This window comes from Oncorhynchus masou, unplaced genomic scaffold, assembly GCF_036934945.1.
Source record: "Oncorhynchus masou masou isolate Uvic2021 unplaced genomic scaffold, UVic_Omas_1.1 unplaced_scaffold_682, whole genome shotgun sequence".
NCBI lineage: Eukaryota > Metazoa > Chordata > Actinopteri > Salmoniformes > Salmonidae > Oncorhynchus > Oncorhynchus masou.
This window is the reverse complement of record NW_027013271.1, coordinates 64,230-83,263: the sequence shown is the minus strand read 5'-3', so window position 1 is coordinate 83,263 and position 19,034 is coordinate 64,230. Positions and strand designations below refer to the sequence as shown.

The 19,034-nt window shown below is 48.9% G+C and overlaps 1 protein-coding gene across 1 annotated transcript in view; it reads right to left on the bottom strand.

The window, feature by feature from the left end:
- The window catches only part of LOC135536904 (unconventional myosin-XV-like), a 59,354-nt gene that overhangs the window by 30,031 nt on the left and 10,289 nt on the right, over positions 1 to 19,034 (bottom strand). The window contains exons 3-6 of the mRNA XM_064963126.1: positions 16,028 to 16,143; positions 11,750 to 11,868; positions 11,262 to 11,403; positions 8,182 to 8,293 (exon numbers count right to left, since the gene is read on the bottom strand). Of these exons, the coding sequence (XP_064819198.1) occupies positions 8,182 to 8,293; positions 11,262 to 11,403; positions 11,750 to 11,868; positions 16,028 to 16,143 (489 nt within the window). The remainder of the gene's footprint in view (positions 1 to 8,181; positions 8,294 to 11,261; positions 11,404 to 11,749; positions 11,869 to 16,027; positions 16,144 to 19,034) is intronic.

Below are 19,034 nucleotides of genomic sequence, written 5' to 3'. Positions count from 1 at the left end.
GCATCTAGCAAGAGGCTGTTGTTTAGCACCTATCAAGAGGCTGTTGTTTAGCACCTATCAAGAGGCTGTTGTTTAGCAGCAAGAGGCTGTTGTTTTAGGCTGTTGTTTAGCACCTAGCAAGAGGCTGTTGTTTATCACCGAGCAAGAGGCTGTTGTTTAGCACCTAGCAAGAGGCCGTTGTTGTTTAGCACCTAGCAAGAGGCCGTTGTTGTTTAGCACCTAGCAAGAGGCTGTTGTTTAGCACCTAGCAAGAGAGTGCTGTTGTTTAGCACCTAGCAAGAGGCTGTTGTTTAGCACCTAGCAAGGGGCTGTTGTTGTTTAGCGCCTAGCAAGAGGCTGTTGTTTAGCACCTAGCAACATTCTGTTGTTTAGCACCGAGCAAGAGGCTGTTGTTTAGCACCGAGCAAGAGGCCGTTGTTGTTTAGCACCTAGCAAGAGGCTATTGTTGTTTAGCATCGAGCAAGAGGCTGTTGTTTAGCACCTAGCAAGAGGCTGTTGTTTAGCACCTAGCAAGAGGCTGCTGTTGTTTAGCACCTAGCAAGAGGCTGTTGTTGTTTAGCACCTAGCAAGAGGCTGTTGTTGTTTAGCACCTAGCAAGACGCCATTGTTGTTTAGCACCTAGCAAGAGGCTGTTGTTTAGCACCTAGCAAGAGGCTGTTGTTGTTTAGCACCTAGCAAGAGGCTGTTGTTTAGCACCTAGAAAGAGGATGTTGTTGTTCAGTACCTAGCAAGAGGCTGTTGTTTAGCACCTAGCAAGAGGCTACTGTTGTTTAGCACCTAGCAAGGGGCTGTTGTTGTTTAGCACCTAGCAAGTGGCTGTTGTTGTTTAGCACCTAGCAAGAGGCTGCTGTTGTTTAGCACCTAGCAAGAGGCTGCTGTTGTTTAGCACCTAGCAAGAGGCTTCTGTTGTTTAGCACCTAGCAAGAGGCTGTTGTTTAGCACCTAGCAAGAGGCTGTTGTTGTTTAGCACCTAGCAAGAGGCTGTTGTTTAGCACCTAGCAAGAGGCTGCTGTTGTTTAGCACCTAGCAAGAGGCTGTTGTTGTTTAGCACCTAGCAAGTGGCTGTTGTTGTTTAGCACCTACGACTCCCTCACGACGCCAGGACAGCGGAGTCAATCACCACCTTCCGGAGACACCTGAAACCCGACCTCTTCAAGGAATACCTAGGATAGGATAAAGTAATCCTTCTCACCCCCCCCCCCTTAAATGATTTAGATGCACTATTGTAAAGTGGCTGTTCCACTGGATGTCAGAAGGTGAATTCACCAATTTGTAAGTCGCTCTGGATAAGAGCGTCTGCTAAATGACTTAAATGTAATGTAAATGTACCTAGCAAGAGGCTGTTGTTTAGCGCTTAGCAAGAGGCTGTTGTTTTGCGCCTAGCAAGAGGCTGTTGTTTAGCGCCTAGCAAGAGGCTGTTGTTTAGCACCTAGGAAGTGGCTGTTGTTGTTTAGCACCTAGCAAGAGGCTGTTGTTTAGCGCCTAGCAAGAGGCTGTTGTTTAGCACCTAGCAAGAGGCTGTTGTTTAGCACCTAGGAAGTGGCTGTTGTTGTTTAGCACCTAGCAAGAGGCTGTTGTTTAGCGCCTAGCAAGAGGCTGTTGTTTAGCACCTAGCAAGAGGCTGTTGTTTAGCGCCTAGCAAGAGGCTGTTGTTTAGCACCTAGCAAGAGGCTGTTGTTTAGCACCTAGCAAGAGGCCGTTGTTGTTTAGCACCTAGCACCCAGCAAGAGGCTGTTGTTTAGCACCTAGCAAGAGGCTGTTGTTGTTTAGCGCCTAGCAAGAGGCTGTTGTTTAGCACCTAGCCAGGGGCTGTTGTTGTTTAGCGCCTAGCAAGAGGCTGTTGTTTAGCACCTAGCAACATTCTGTTGTTTAGCACCGAGCAAGAGGCTGTTGTTTAGCGCCTAGCAAGAGGATGTTGTTTAGCACCTAGCAAGAGGCTGTTGTTTAGCCTACATGTGATGGGAGAGTTTGAAAAACAAATACCCACTGGAGATAATAATGATGTCATTCTGCCAGGGAAGCGTAGGCAACTTTGTGGTTAAAATTGAATTAAGAAGGTTTCTGGGAAAGCCTTTCCCTCTGAAACACGACCCCGCCAAGACGCACTGCTTCTTGACACACTGCTCGCTTAACCCGGAAGACAGACGTACCAATTTGTCATAGGAAACACCGTACAGCTAGCTACTGAAGTCAGCGTGCACTGTGCCCGGCCGCCAGAAGGAGTCGCTAGAGCACAATGTGACAAGGACATCCCAGCCGGGCAAAGCTGGGTCAATTGTGCGGCGCCTCATGGGTCTCCCGGTAGCGGCCGGCTGTAACGCAGCCCGGGATCGAACCCGGATCTGTAGTGACGTCTCTAGCACTGCGATGCAGTGCCTTAGACTGGTAAACTTGATAAAGTATTCAATATTTTGTATTTCAGATTGAATCAAGGCAGTAGACCCTACCAGAGGACACCAACATAGAGCTCCTTCAGCAAACAAAATGTGAACACCAGGGGCGCCTGGCTTGCTACTTATTCTATTTGGCTGGCTACTCTGTGTACCTGTAGAAAACACTGCCTGGGGTCGCCTGGCTGGCTACTCTATGTACCTGTAAAAAACACTGCCTGGGGTCGCCTGGCTGGCTACTCTGTGTACCTGTAGAAAACACTGCCTGGGGTCGCCTGGCTGGCTACTCTGTGTACCTGTAGAAAACACTGCCTGGGGACACCTGGCTGGCTACTCTATGTATCTGTAGAAAACACTGCCAGGGGACACCTGGCTGGCTACTCTATGTACCTGTAGAAAACACTGCCTGGGGACACCTGGCTGGCTACTCTGTGTACCTGTAGAAAACACTGCCTGGGGACACCTGGCTGGCTACTCTGTGTACCTGTAGAAAACACTGCCTGGGGACACCTGGCTGGCTACTCTGTGTACCTGTAGAAAACACTGCCAGGGGACACCTGGCTGGCTACTCTGTGTACCTGTAGAAAACACTGCCTGGGGACACCTGGCTGGCTACTCTGTGTACCTGTAGAAAACACTGCCTGGGGACACCTGGCTGGCTACTCTGTGTACCTGTAGAAAACACTGCCTGGGGACACCTGGCTGGCTACTCTGTGTACCTGTAGAAAACACCTCCTGGGGTCGCCTGGCTGGCTACTCTGTGTACCTGTAGAAAACACTGCCTGGGGTCGCCTGGCTGGCTACTCTGTGTACCTGTAGAAAACACTGCCTGGGGTCGCCTGGCTGGCTACTCTGTGTACCTGTAGAAAACACTGCCTGGGGTCGCCTGGCTGGCTACTCTATGTATCTGTAGAAAACACTGCCTGGGGACACCTGGCTGGCTACTCTGTGTACCTGTAGAAAACACTGCCTGGGGTCGCCTGGCTGGCTACTCTATGTACCTGTAGAAAGAAAACCTGGCTGGCACTATGCTGTAGAAAACACTGCCTGGGGACACCTGGCTGGCTACTCTGTGTACCTGTAGAAAACACTGCTGGCTACTCTATGTATCACAGTCGCCTGGCTGGCTACTCTATGTTTAGAAAAACTGCCAGACCTGGCTGGCTACCTATGTAAGAAAACACTGCCAGGGGATTCACTACACCTGTAGAAAACACTGCCTGGGGTCGCCTGGCTGGCTACTCTGTGTACCTGGAAAAACTGCCTGGGGACGCCTGGCTGGCTACTCTGTGTACCTGTAGAAAACACTGCCTGGGGTCGCCTGGCTGGCTACTCTGTGTACCTGTAGAAAACACTGCCTGGGGACGCCTGGCTGGCTACTCTGTGTACCTGTAGAAAACACCTCCTGGGGTCGCCTGGCTGGCTACTCTGTGCACCTGTAGAAAACACTGCCTGGGGTCGCCTGGCTGGCTACTCTATGTACCTGTAGAAAACACTGTCTGGGGACGCCTGGCTGGCTACTCTACATGTAGAAAACACTGCCAGGGGACACCTGGCTGGCTATATACTCTGTGTACCAGATCTACTCTATGTATGAAAACACTGCACACACAGTTTATACAGTTTAAACAGACCCCAAGAACGATTCACTACACCAAACCACCAGCCTCCACACAGGGAGAAAGATGAACACAGTATTCATGTCCTATATATACTGTACCAGATCTACATGTCCTATATATACTGTACCAGATCTACATGTCCTATATATACTGTACCAGATCTACCATAGTCTACATGTCCTATATATACTGTCCTACATATATACTGTACCAGATCTACATGTCCTATATATACTGTACCAGATCTACATGTCCTATATATACTGTACCAGATCTACCATAGTCTACACATGTCCTACATATATACTGTACCAGATCTACATGTCCTATATATACTGAACCAGATCTACATGTCCTATATATACTGTACCAGATCTACATGTCCTATATATACTGTATCTACCAGATCTACATGTCCTATATATACTGTACCAGATCAGATCTATGTCCATATATCTACATGTCCTATATATACTGTACCAGATCTACATGTCCATGTCCTATATATACTGTACCAGATCTACATGTCCTATATATACTGTACCAGATCTACCATAGTCTACATGTCCTATATATACTGTACCAGATCTACATGTCCTATATATACTGTACCAGATCTACATGTCCTATATATACTGTACCAGATACATGTCCTATATATACTGTACCAGATCTACCATAGTCTACATGTCCTATATATACTGTACCAGATCTACCATAGTCTACATGTCCTATATATACTGTACCAGATCTACATGTCCTATATATACTGTACCAGATCTACATGTCCTATATATACTGTACCAGATCTACATGCCCTATATATACTGTACCAGATCTACCATAGTCTACATGTCCTATATATACTGTACCAGATCTACATGTCCTATATATACTGTACCAGATCTACATGTCCTATATATACTGTACCAGAGTCTACATGTCCTATATATACTGTACCAGATCTACCATAGTCTACATGTCCTATATATACTGTACCAGATCTACATGCCCTATATATACTGTACCAGATCTACATGCCCTATATATACTGTACCAGATCTACCGTAGTCTACATGTCCTATATATACTGTACCAGATCTACATGTCCTATATATACTGTACCAGATCTACATGTCCTATATATACTGTACCAGATCTACCGTAGTCTACATGTCCTATATATACTGTACCAGATCTACCGTAGTCTACATGTCCTATATATACTGTACCAGATCTACCGTAGTCTACATGTCCTATATATACTGTACCAGATCTACATGCCCTATATATACTGTACCAGATCTACATGCCCTATATATACTGTACCAGATCCTATATATACTGTACCAGATCTACATGCCCTATATATACTGTACCAGATCTACATGTCCTATATATACTGTACCAGATCTACATGTCCTATATATACTGTACCAGATCTACATGTCCTATATATACTGTACCAGATCTACATGTCCTATATATACTGTACCAGATCTACATGCCCTATATATACTGTACCAGATCTACATGTCCTATATATACTGTACCAGATCTACATGTCCTATATATACTGTACCAGATCTACATGTCCTATATATACTGTACCAGATCTACATGTCCTATATATACTGTACCAGATCTACATGTCCTATATATACTGTACCAGATCTACATGTCCTATATATACTGTACCAGATCTACCATAGTCTACATGTCCTATATATACTGTACCAGATCTACATGTCCTATATATACTGTACCAGATCTACATGTCCTATATATACTGTACCAGATCTACATGTCCTATATATACTGTACCAGATCTACATGTCCTATATATACTGTACCAGATCTACCATAGTCTACATGTCCTATATATACTGTACCAGATCTACATGTTTATATACTGTACCAGATCTACATGTCCTATATATACTGTACCAGATCTACATGTCCTATATATACTGTACCAGATCTACATGCCCTATATATACTGTACCAGATCTACATGCCCTATATATACTGTACCAGATCTACCGTAGTCTACATGTCCTATATATACTGTACCAGATCTACAGCCCTATTATACTCAGATCTACATGGATATATACTGTCCCAGATCTACATGCCCATATATCTGTACCAGATCTACATGCCCTATATATACTGTACCAGATCTACATGCCCTATATATACTGTACCAGATCTACATGCCCTATATATACTGAATCCAGATCTTTAGTCTACATGTCCTACTATACTGTACCAGATCTACATGCCCTATATATACTGTACCAGATCCATGTCCTTTATACTGGACCAGATCTACATGTCCCATATATACTGTACCAGATCTACCGTAGTCTGAATCCAGACTTTACTCAGTGGGACTAGACAGTCCCAATATACAGTACCAGATCTGACATCCAGACTTTACCAGATGGGACATAGTCTACATCCCTATATATACTGTACCAGATCTGAATCCAGACTGTACCAGATCTACATGTGGGACTATACTGTCCCAGATCTACATGTCCTATATATACTGTACCAGATCTACATGTCCTATATATACTGTATATATACTGACAGTTTAAGAAGGGGTAAGACAGACAGACAGACAGACAGACAGACAGAGACAGACAGAGACAGACAGACAGACAGACAGTTCACAGTCAGGAAACATGCCTGAGACCTCCAGACTTTAGCTCAGTGGGACTAGACAGTCCCAACAACAGCCTAGTCTGAATCCAGACTTTAGCTCAGTGGGACTAGACAGTCCCAACAACAGCCTAGTCTGAATCCAGACTTTAGCTCAGTGGGACTAGACAGTCCCAACAACAGCCAGTCTGAATCCAGACTTTAGCTCAGTGGGACTAGACAGTCCCAACAACAGCCTAGTCTGAATCCAGACTTTAGCTCAGTGGGACTAGACAGTCCCAACAACAGCCCAGTCTGAATCCAGACTTTAGCTCAGTGGGACTAGACAGTCCCAACAACAGCCCAGTCTGAATCCAGACTTTAGCTCAGTGGGACTAGACAGTCCCAACAACAGCAGAGTCTGAATCCAGACTTTAGCTCAGTGGGACTAGACAGTCCCAACAACAGCCCAGTCTGAATCCAGACTTTAGCTCAGTGGGACTAGACAGTCCCAACAACAGCAGAGTCTGAATCCAGACTTTAGCTCAGTGGGACTAGACAGTCCCAACAACAGCCCAGTCTGAATCCAGACTTTAGCTCAGTGGGACTAGACAGTCCCAACAACAGCCAGTCTGAATCCAGACTTTAGCTCAGTGGGACTAGACAGTCCCAACAACAGCCCAGTCTGAATCCAGACTTTAGCTCAGTGGGACTAGACAGTCCCAACAACAGCAGAGTCTGAATCCAGACTTTAGCTCAGTGGGACTAGACAGTCCCAACAACAGCAGAGTCTGAATCCAGACTTTAGCTCAGTGGGACTAGACAGTCCCAACAACAGCCCAGTCTGAATCCAGACTTTAGCTCAGTGGGACTAGACAGTCCCAACAACAGCCCAGTCTGAATCCAGACTTTAGCTCAGTGGGACTAGACAGTCCCAACAACAGCAGAGTCTGAATCCAGACTTTAGCTCAGTGGGACTAGACAGTCCCAACAACAGCCCAGTCTGAATCCAGACTTTAGCTCAGTGGGACTAGACAGTCCCAACAACAGCCCAGTCTGAATCCAGACTTTAGCTCAGTGGGACTAGACAGTCCCAACAACAGCAGAGTCTGAATCCAGACTTTAGCTCAGTGGGACTAGACAGTCCCAACAACAGCCTAGTCTGAATCCAGACTTTAGCTCAGTGGGACTAGACAGTCCCAACAACAGCAGAGTCTGAATCCAGACTTTAGCTCAGTGGGACTAGACAGTCCCAACAACAGCCCAGTCTGAATCCTAGTTGTTTCCTCACACAGCAACCAGAACACAACCAAACACGACGGGGTGTTAGTCACATGCAGGTCAACCACACACACAGGCCCCACCCACCAAACTCAGGAGTATCTCTCTTTAGTTCCTCCAGCAACATGACCTTCTTCCTGACGATGCAGCCGTAGCATCGGCCTACACCACACAATACAATGAGCAACACAGCTAACACAATGGGGACGTGTGTGTGTGTGTGTGTGTGTGTGTCTCACCCTCCTCCAGCCCCTCCGCGCTGTGTAATCTGATGATGTCTCCCTTGTGGAAGCTGAGCAGTGTTCTGTCCTCTGTGATGTAGTTCCTCACTGCCACCACATACTCAGAGTCCTGGGGAATAGACATTCCATTTGTCAAAATCAATCTGGACGCAGAAAAGGGGTGATAATGTGTCCATCCTTTCTATCAGGTTGTAGAGTGAAGCCTGGAGTCCTGTCACCCTCTAACCTGTCTAACCTGTCTCACCCTCTAACCTGTCTAACCTGTCTCACCCTCTAACCTGTCTAACCTGTCTCACCCTCTAACCTGTCTAACCTGTCTCACCCTCTAACCTGTCTAACCTGTCTCACCCTCTAACCTGTCTAACCTGTCTCACCCTCTAACCTGTCTAACCTGTCTCACCCTCTAACCTGTCTAACCTGTCTCACCCTCTAACCTGTCTAACCTGTCTCACCCTCTAACCTGTCTAACCTGTCTCACCCTCTAACCTGTCTAACCTGTCTCACCCTCTAACCTGTCTAACCTGTCTCTAACCTGTCTAACCTGTCTCACCCTCTAACCTGTCTAACCTGTCTCACCCTCTAACCTGTCTAACCTGTCTCACCCTCTAACCTGTCTAACCTGTCTCACCCTCTAACCTGTCTAACCTGTCTCACCCTCTAACCTGTCTAACCTGTCTCACCCCTCTAACCTGTCTAACCTGTCTCACCCTCTAACCTGTCTAACCTGTCTCACCCTCTAACCTGTCTAACCTGTCTCACCCTCTAACCTGTCTAACCTGTCTCACCCTCTAACCTGTCTAACCTGTCTCACCCTCTAACCTGTCTAACCTGTCTCACCCTCTAACCTGTCTAACCTGTCTCACCCTCTAACCTGTCTAACCTGTCTCACCCTCTAACCTGTCTAACCTGTCTCACCCTCTAACCTGTCTAACCTGTCTCACCCTCTAACCTGTCTAACCTGTCTCATCCTCTAACCTGTCTAACCTGTCTCACCCTCTAACCTGTCTAACCTGTCTCACCCTCTAACCTTTCTAACCTGTCTAACCTGTCTCACCCTCTAACCTGTCTAACCTGTCTCACCCTCTAACCTGTCTAACCTGTCTCACCCTCTAACCTGTCTAACCTGTCTCACCCTCTAACCTGTCTAACCTGTCTCACCCTCTAACCTGTCTAACCTGTCTCACCCTCTAACCTGTCTAACCTGTCTCACCCTCTAACCTGTCTAACCTGTCTCACCCTCTAACCTGTCTCACCCTCTAACCTGTCTCACCCTCTAACCTGTCTAACCTGTCTCACCCTCTAACCTGTCTAACCTGTCTCACCCTCTAACCTGTCTAACCTGTCTCACCCTCTAACCTGTCTAACCTGTCTCACCCTCTAACCTGTCTAACCTGTCTCACCCTCTAACCTGTCTAACCTGTCTCACCCTCTAACCTGTCTAACCTGTCTCATCCTCTAACCTGTCTAACCTGTCTCACCCTCTAACCTGTCTAACCTGTCTCACCCTCTAACCTGTCTAACCTGTCTCACCCTCTAACCTGTCTAACCTGTCTCACCCTCTAACCTGTCTCACCCTCTAACCTGTCTCACCCTCTAACCTGTCTAACCTGTCTCACCCTCTAACCTGTCTAACCTGTCTCACCCTCTAACCTGTCTAACCTGTCTCACCCTCTAACCTGTCTAACCTGTCTCACCCTCTAACCTGTCTAACCTGTCTCACCCTCTAACCTGTCTAACCTGTCTCACCCTCTAACCTGTCTAACCTGTCTCACCCTCTAACCTGTCTAACCTGTCTCACCCTCTAACCTGTCTAACCTGTCTCATCCTCTAACCTGTCTAACCTGTCTCACCCTCTAACCTGTCTAACCTGTCTCACCCTCTAACCTGTCTCACCCTCTAACCTGTCTAACCTGTCTCACCCTCTAACCTGTCTAACCTGTCTCACCCTCTAACCTGTCTAACCTGTCTCACCCTCTAACCTGTCTAACCTGTCTAACCCTCTAACCTGTCTAACCTGTCTCACCCTCTAACCTGTCTAACCTGTCTAACCTGTCTCACCCTCTAACCTGTCTAACCTGTCTCACCCTCTAACCTGTCTAACCTGTCTCACCCTCTAACCTGTCTAACCTGTCTCACCCTCTAACCTGTCTAACCTGTCTCATCCTCTAACCTGTCTAACCTGTCTCACCCTCTAACCTGTCTAACCTGTCTCACCCTCTAACCTGTCTAACCTGTCTAACCTGTCTCACCCTCTAACCTGTCTAACCTGTCTCACCCTCTAACCTGTCTAACCTGTCTCACCCTCTAACCTGTCTAACCTGTCTCACCCTCTAACCTGTCTAACCTGTCTCATCCTCTAACCTGTCTAACCTGTCTCACCCTCTAACCTGTCTAACCTGTCTCACCCTCTAACCTGTCTAACCTGTCTCACCCTCTAACCTGTCTCACCCTCTAACCTGTCTAACCTGTCTCACCCTCTAACCTGTCTAACCTGTCTCACTCTCTAACCTGTCTCACCTTCTAACCTGTCTAACCTGTCTAACCTGTCTCACCCTCTAACCTGTCTCACTCTCTAACCTGTCTCACCCTCTAACCTGTCTAACCTGTCTCACTCTCTAACCTGTCTCACTCTCTAACCTGTCTAACCTGTCTCACTCTCTAACCTGTCTCACTCTCTAACCTGTGTCACCCTCTAACCTGTCTAACCTGTCTAATCTGTCTCACTCTCTAACCTGTCTCACTCTCTAACCTGTCTAACCTGTCTCACTCTCTAACCTGTCTAACCAGTCTCACCCTCTATCCTGTCTCACCCTTTAATCTGTCTCACCTTCTAACCTGTCTCACCCTCTAACCTGTCTAACCAGTCTCACCTTCTAACCTGTCTCACCCTCTAACGTGTCTAACATGTCTCACCCTCTAACCTGTCTAACCAGTCTCACCCTCTAACCTGTCTAACCAGTCTCACCTTCTAACCTGTCTCACCCTCTAACCTGTCTAACATGTCTCACCCTCTAACCTGTCTAACCAGTCTCACCCTCTAACCTGTCTAACCAGTCTCACCCTCTAACCTGTCTCACCTTCTTCAGTTCTGTGATAAAGTAGTCCACCATGTGTTTAACCTGTGGAGCCTTGGCGGAGAACAGAATCAGCTTCTCATTGGTCAGGTTAAACTCCAACATGTTCTTAGATGGAATGGACACAAACAGGATGTCCGCGTAACTACGGAAAAACACAGAGAAACAAACAGGATGTCCGCGTAACTATGGAAACACACAGAAACAAACAGGATGTCCGCGTAACTATGGAAAAACACAGAGAAACAAACAGGATGTCCTCGTAACTACGGAAACAAACAGGATGTGTGTTTATTTATCCTTTATTTAACTAGGCAAGAACATTCTTATTTACAATGACGGTCTGGGAACAGTGGGTTAACTGCCTGTTCAGGGGCAGAATGACAGATCTTTACCTTGTCAGCTTGGGGATTCGATCCAGCAACCTTTCGGGTTACTTGCCCAATACTCTAACCACTAATGTGTGTGTATGTGTGTGTGTTTGTGTGTACCTGTAAGGGTGTAGCACTCTGAAGTAGTCTGGGACAACAGCGCTGCTTCTCACCATCTTCAGCAGCTTGATGCCTCGATGAGACACAGAGACCACCTGCACCCCAGTACCCACACTGCCCTGCAACACACACACACAGTTATGAGACCACCTGCACCCCAGTACCCACACTGCCCTGCAACACACACACTCTGTCAACATCAACAGGCTCACACACCCTGTTAACATGAACAGGCTCACAAACACACACAGTTATGAACTCAACCCAACACCTAGCTACCTCCACCTAGCTACCTCAACCCAACATCTAGCGACCTCAACCCAACACCTAGCTTAACCCAACACGTAGCGACTTACACCTAGTAACCTCAACCCAACACCTAGCGACCTACACCTAGTGACCTCAACCCAACACTTAACGACCTCAACCCAACACCTGGCAACCTACACCTAGTGACCTCAACCCAACACCTAGCGACCTTAACCCAACACGTAGCAACCTCAACCCAACACCTAGCGACCTCAACCCAACACCTAGCGACCTCAACCCAACACCAAGCTACCTCAACCCAACACCAAGCTACCTCAACCCAACACCTAGCGACCTCAACCCAACACCAAGCTACCTCAACCCAACACCTAATAACCTCAAGCGAACACGTAGCGACCTCAACCCAACACCTAGCGACCTCAACCCAACACCTAGCGACCTCAACCAAACACCTAGCGACCTCAACCAAACACCTAGCGACCTACACCTAGCGACCTCAACCCAACACCTAGCGACCTCAACCCAACACCTAGCAGCCTCAACCCAACACCTAGCGACCTACACCTAGCGAACTCAACCCAACACCTAGCGGCCTCAACCCAACACCTAGCGACCTCAACCCAACACCTAGCGACCTCAACCCAACACCTAGCGACCTCAACCCAACACCGAGCGACCTCAACCCAACACCGAGCGACCTCTACCCAACACCGAGCGACCTCTACCCAACACCGAGCGACCTCTACCCAACACCGAGCGACCTCTACCCAACACCGAGCGACCTCTACCCAACACCTAGCGACCTCTAACCAACACGTAGCGACCTCTAACCAACACCTAGCGACCTCAACCCAACACCTAGCGACCTCAACCCAACACCTAGCGACCTCAACCCAACACCTAGCGACCTCAACCCAACACCTAGCGACCTCAACCCAACACCTAGCGACCTCAACCCAACACCTAGCGACCTCAACCCAACACCTAGCGACCTCTACCCAACACCTAGCGACCTCTACCCAACACCTAGCGACCTCTACCCAACACCTAGCGACCTCTACCCAACACCTAGCGACCTCTACCCAACACCTAGCGACCTCTACCCAACACCTAGCGACCTCTACCCAACACCTAGCGACCTCTACCCAACACCTAGCGACCTCTACCCAACACCTAGCGACCTCTACCCAACACCTAGCGACCTCTACCCAACACCTAGCGACCTCTACCCAACACCTAGCGACCTCTACCCAACACCTAGCGACCTCTACCCAACACCTAGCGACCTCTACCCAACACCTAGCGACCTCTACCCAACACCTAGCGACCTCTACCCAACACCTAGCGACCTCTACCCAACACCTAGCGACCTCTACCCAACACCTAGCGACCTCTACCCAACACCTAGCGACCTCTACCCAACACCTAGCGACCTCTACCCAACACCTAGCGACCTCTACCCAACACCTAGCGACCTCTACCCAACACCTAGCGACCTCTACCCAACACCTAGCGACCTCTACCCAACACCTAGCGACCTCTACCCAACACCTAGCGACCTCTACCCAACACCTAGCGACCTCTACCCAACACCTAGCGACCTCTACCCAACACCTAGCGACCTCTACCCAACACCTAGCGACCTCTACCCAACACCTAGCGACCTCTACCCAACACCTAGCGACCTCTACCCAACACCTAGCGACCTCTACCCAACACCTAGCGACCTCAACCCAAAACCTATCGACCTCAACCCAACACCTAGCGGCCTCAACCCACACCTAGTGACCTCACCCCAACACTTAACGACCTCAACCCAACACCTGGCAACCTACACCTAGTGACCTCAACCCAACACCTAGCGACCTCAACCCAACAACTAGCGACCTCAACCCAACACCAATCTACCACAACCCAACACCTAGCGACCTCAACACAACACCAAGCTACCTCAACCCAACACCTAATAACATCAACCGAACACGTAGCAACCTCAACCCAACACCAAGCGACCTCAACCCAACACCTAGCGATCTCAACCAAACACTTAGCGACCTCAACCCAACACCTAGCGACCTACACCTAGCGACCTCAACCCAACACCTAGCGACCTCAACCCAACACCTAGCGACCTCAACCCAACACCTAGCGGCCTCAACCCAACACCTAGCGACCTACACCTAGCGACCTCAACCCAACACCTAGCGACCTCAACCCAACACCTAGCGGCATCAACCCAACACCAAGCTACCTCAACCCAACACCTAGCGGCATCAACCCAACACCAAGCTACCTCAACCCAACATCTAATAACCTCAACCCAACACCTATCGACCTCAACCCAACACCTAGCGACCTCTACCCAACACCTAGCGACCTCTACCCAACACCTAGCGACCTCTACCCAACACCTAGCGACCTCTACCCAACACCTAGCGACCTCTACCCAACACCTAGCGACCTCTACCCAACACCTAGCGACCTCTACCCAACACCTAGCGACCTCAACCCAAAACCTATCGACCTCAACCCAACACCTAGCGGCCTCAACCCACACCTAGTGACCTCAACCCAACACCTAGTGACCTCAACCCAACACCTAGTGACCTCAACCCAACACCTAGCGACCTCACCCCAACACTTAACGACCTCAACCCAACACCTGACAACCTACACCTAGCGACCTCAACCCAACACCTAGCGACCTTAACCCAACACGTAGCAATCTCAACCCAACACCTAGCGACCTCAACCCAACACCTAGCGACCTAAACCCAACACCTAGCGACCTAAACCCAACACCTAGCGACCTACACCTAGTGACCTCAACCCAACACCTAGCGACCTCAACCCGACACCTAGTAACCTCAACCCAGCACCAAGCTACCTCAACCCAACACCTAATAACCTCAACCCAACACCTAGCGACCTCTACCCAACACCTAGCAACCTCTACCCAACACCTAGCGACCTCAACCCAACACCTAGCGACCTACACCTTGCGCCCTCTACCCAACACCTAGCAGCATCAACCCAACACCTAGCGACCTCAACCCAACACCTAGCGATCTCAACCCAACACCTAGCGACCTCAAACCAACACCTATCGACCTCAACCCAACACCTATCGACCTCAACCCAACACCTAGCCACCTCAACCCAACACCTAGCGACCTCAACCCAAAACCTATCGACCTCAACCCAAAACCTAATAACCTCAAAACAACACCTAATAACCTCAACCCAACACCTAGCGACCTCTACCCAACACCTAGCGACCTAAAACCAACACCTATCGACCTAAAACCAACACCTATCGACCTCAACCCAACACCTAGCGACCTCAACCCAACACCAAGCTACCACAACCCAACACCTAATAACCTCAACCCAACACCTAGCGACCTCTACCCAACACCTAGCGACTTCAAACCAACACCTAGCGACCTCAACCCAACACCTAGCGACCTCAACCCAACACCTAGCGACCTCAACCCAACACCTAGCGACCTCAACCCAACACCTAGCGACCTCAACCCAACACCTAGCGACCTCAACCCAAAACCTAGCGACCTCAACCCAACACCTAGCGACCTCAACCCAACACCTAGCAACCTACACCTAGCGAACTCAACCCAACACCTAGCGACCTCAACCCAACACCTAGCAACCTCAACCCAACACCTAGCGGCCTCAACCCACAACTAGTGACCTCAACCCAACGCCTAGCGACCTCAACCCAACACCAAGCTACCTCAACCCAACACCTAGCGACCTCAACCCAACACCAAGCTACCACAACCCAACACCTAGCGACCTCTACCCAACACCTAGTGACCTCAACCCAACACCTAGCGACCTCAACCCAACACCTAGCGACCTCAACCCAACACCTAGCGACATCCAATGTGTAATGTGTTGTGTTGACAGTCGCTGGACCTGGGTAGGAGTCCTGGGTGGAGCTGCCCCAGATATAGCTACGGTATATAGGCTCACACACACACTCACCGAGGCAGGGAAGAGTCGTGAGAAATATATTTCCCAGGAGTCTCTGGCCATCGTCACAATCTTCTTCTTCACACTCTCATCCTGTGTGGCTCCATCCTGACCCACCTGGTGCTCCACTACACACACACACACACACACACACACACACACACACACACACACACACACACACACACACACACACACACACACACACACACACACACACACACACACACACACACACACGCGCGCGCGCACACACGCACACGCACACACGCACACACGCACACACGCACACACAGACACACACACTGAGTAATGATGGTTGAAATAGTTTGTGGTGTTTCCTGGTGGTTTGAGATGTTTCTTGATGTTTCGTGGTGTTTTATGGGGTTTTGAGGTGGTTTTTGTGGTTTGAGGGTGTTTTGTAGTGGTTTGAGGGCGTTTTGTGGTGGTTTGAGGGCGTTTTGTAGTGGTTTGAGGGCGTTTTGTGGTGGTTTGAGGGTGTTTTGTGGTGGTTTGAGAGTGTTTTGTGGTGGTTTGAGGGCGTTTTGTGGTGGTTTGAGGGTGTTTTGTAGTGGTTTGAGGGCGTTTTGTGGTGGTTTGAGGGTGTTTTGTTGTGGTTTGATGTGGTTTGAGGGTGTTTTGTGGTGGTTTGATGTGGTTTGAGGGTGTTTTGTTGTGGTTTGATGTGGTTTGAGGGTGTTTTGTTGTGGTTTGATGTGGTTTGAGGGTGTTTTGTGGTGGTTTGAGGGTGTTTTGTGGTGGTTTGAGGGTGTTTTGTTGTGGTTTGTGGTGGTTTGAGGGTGTTTTGTGGTGGTTTGAGGGTGTTTTGTGGTGGTTTGAGGGCGTTTTGTAGTAGTTTGAGGGCGTTTTGTGGTGGTTTGAGGGCGTTTTGTGGTGGTTTGAGGGCGTTTTGTAGTGTTTTGTGGTGGTTTGAGGGCGTTTTGTGGTGGTTTGAGGGCGTTTTGTGGTGGTTTGAGGGTGTTTTGTAGTGGTTTGAGGGTGTTTTGTGGTGGTTTGAGGGTGTTTTGTGGTGGTTTGAGGGTGTTTTGTTGTGGTTTGAGGGTGTTTTGTGGTGGTTTGAGGGTGTTTTGTGGTGGTTTGAGGGTGTTTTGTGGTGGTTTGAGGGTGTTTTGTGGTGGTTTGAGGGTGTTTTGTTGTGGTTTGAGGGTGTTTTGTTGTGGTTTGATGTGGTTTGAGGGTGTTTTGTTGTGGTTTGATGTGGTTTGAGGGTGTTTTGTTTGAGATTGCAGTGCAGTGTTTTGTGGGGGTTGTGGTGGTTTGATGGTGGTTTGTTGTGGTTTGATGGTGTTTTGTGGTGTTATGTGGTGGCTTGTTGTGATTTCATGGTGTTATGTGGTGGGTTGTGGTGTTGTGTGGTGGGTTGTAGTGTTGTGTGGTGGGTTGTGGTGTTGTGTGGTGGGTTGTGGTGTTGTGTGGTGGGTTGTGGTGTAATGTGGTGGGATGTGGTGTTGTGTGCTGGGTTGTGGTGGTTTCATGGTATTGTGTGGTGGGTTGTGGTGTTGTGTGGTGGGTTGTGGTGTGGTGTGGTGGGTTGTGGTGTTGTGTGGTGGGTTGTGGTGTTGTGTGGTGGGTTGTGGTGTTGTGTGGTGTTGTGTGTTGTGGTGTTGTGTTGTGTGCTGGGTTGTGGTGGTTTCATGGTATTGTGTGGTGGGTTGTGGTGTTGTGTGGTGGGTTGTGGTGTGGTGTGGTGGGTTGTGGTGTTGTGTGGTGGGTTGTGGTGTTGTGTGGTGGGTTGTGGTGTTGTGTGGTGGGTTGTGGTGTTGTGTGGTGGGTTGTGGTGTTGTGTGGTGGGCTGTGGTGTTGTGTGGTGGGTTGTAGTGTTGTGTGGTGGGTTGTGGTGTTGTGTGGTGTGGTGGTGTTGTGTGGTGGGTGGTGGTGTTATGTGGTGGGTTGTGGTGTGGTGTTGTGTGGTGGGTTGTGGTGTTGTGTGGTGGGTTGTGGTGTTATGTGGTGGGCTGTGGTGTTGTGTGGTGGGTGTGGTGTTATGTTGTGGGTTGTGGTGTTGTGTGGTGGTGTTGTGTGGTGGGTTGTGGTGTTATGTGGTGTTGTGTGGTGGGTTGTGGTGTTGTGTGGTGGGTTGTGGTGTTGTGTGGTGGTTTGAGGGTGTTTTGTTGTGGTTTGTGGTGGTTTGAGGGTGTTTTGTGGTGGTTTGAGGGTGTTTTGTGGTGGTTTGAGGGCGTTTTGTAGTGGTTTGAGGGCGTTTTGTGGTGGTTTGAGGGCGTTTTGTGGTGGTTTGAGGGCGTTTTGTGGTGGTTTGTGGTGGTTTGAGGGCGTTTTGTGGTGGTTTGAGGGCGTTTTGTGGTGGTTTGAGGGTGTTTTGTAGTGGTTTGAGGGTGTTTTGTGGTGGTTTGAGGGTGTTTTGTGGTGGTTTGAGGGTGTTTGTAGTGGTTTGAGGGTGTTTTGTGGTGGTTTGAGGGTGTTTTGTGGTGGTTTGAGGGTGTTTTGTGGTGGTTTGAGGGTGTTTTGTGGTGGTTTGAGGGCGTTTTGTGGTGGTTTGAGGGTGTTTTGTAGTGGTTTGAGGGTGTTTTGTGGTGGTTTGAGGGTGTTTTGTGGTGGTTTGAGGGTGTTTTGTGGTGGTTTGAGGGTGTTTTGTAGTGGTTTGAGGGTGTTTTGTGGTGGTTTGAGGGTGTTTTGTGGTGGTTTGAGGGTGTTTTGTTGTGGTTTGAGGGTGTTTTGTGGTGGTTTGAGGGTGTTTTGTGGTGGTTTGAGGGTGTTTTGTGGTGGTTTGAGGGTGTTTGTGGTGGTTTGAGGGTGTTTTGTTGTGGTTTGAGGGTGTTTTGTTGTGGTTTGATGTGGTTTGAGGGTGTTTTGTTGTGGTTTGATGTGGTTTGAGGGTGTTTTGCAGATTGCAGTGTTTTGTGGGGGGTTGTGGTGGTTTGATGGTGGTTTGTTGTGGTTTGATGGTGTTTTGTGGTGTTATGTGGTGGCTTGTTGTGATTTCATGGTGTTATGTGGTGGGTTGTGGTGTTGTGTGGTGGGTTGTAGTGTTGTGTGGTGG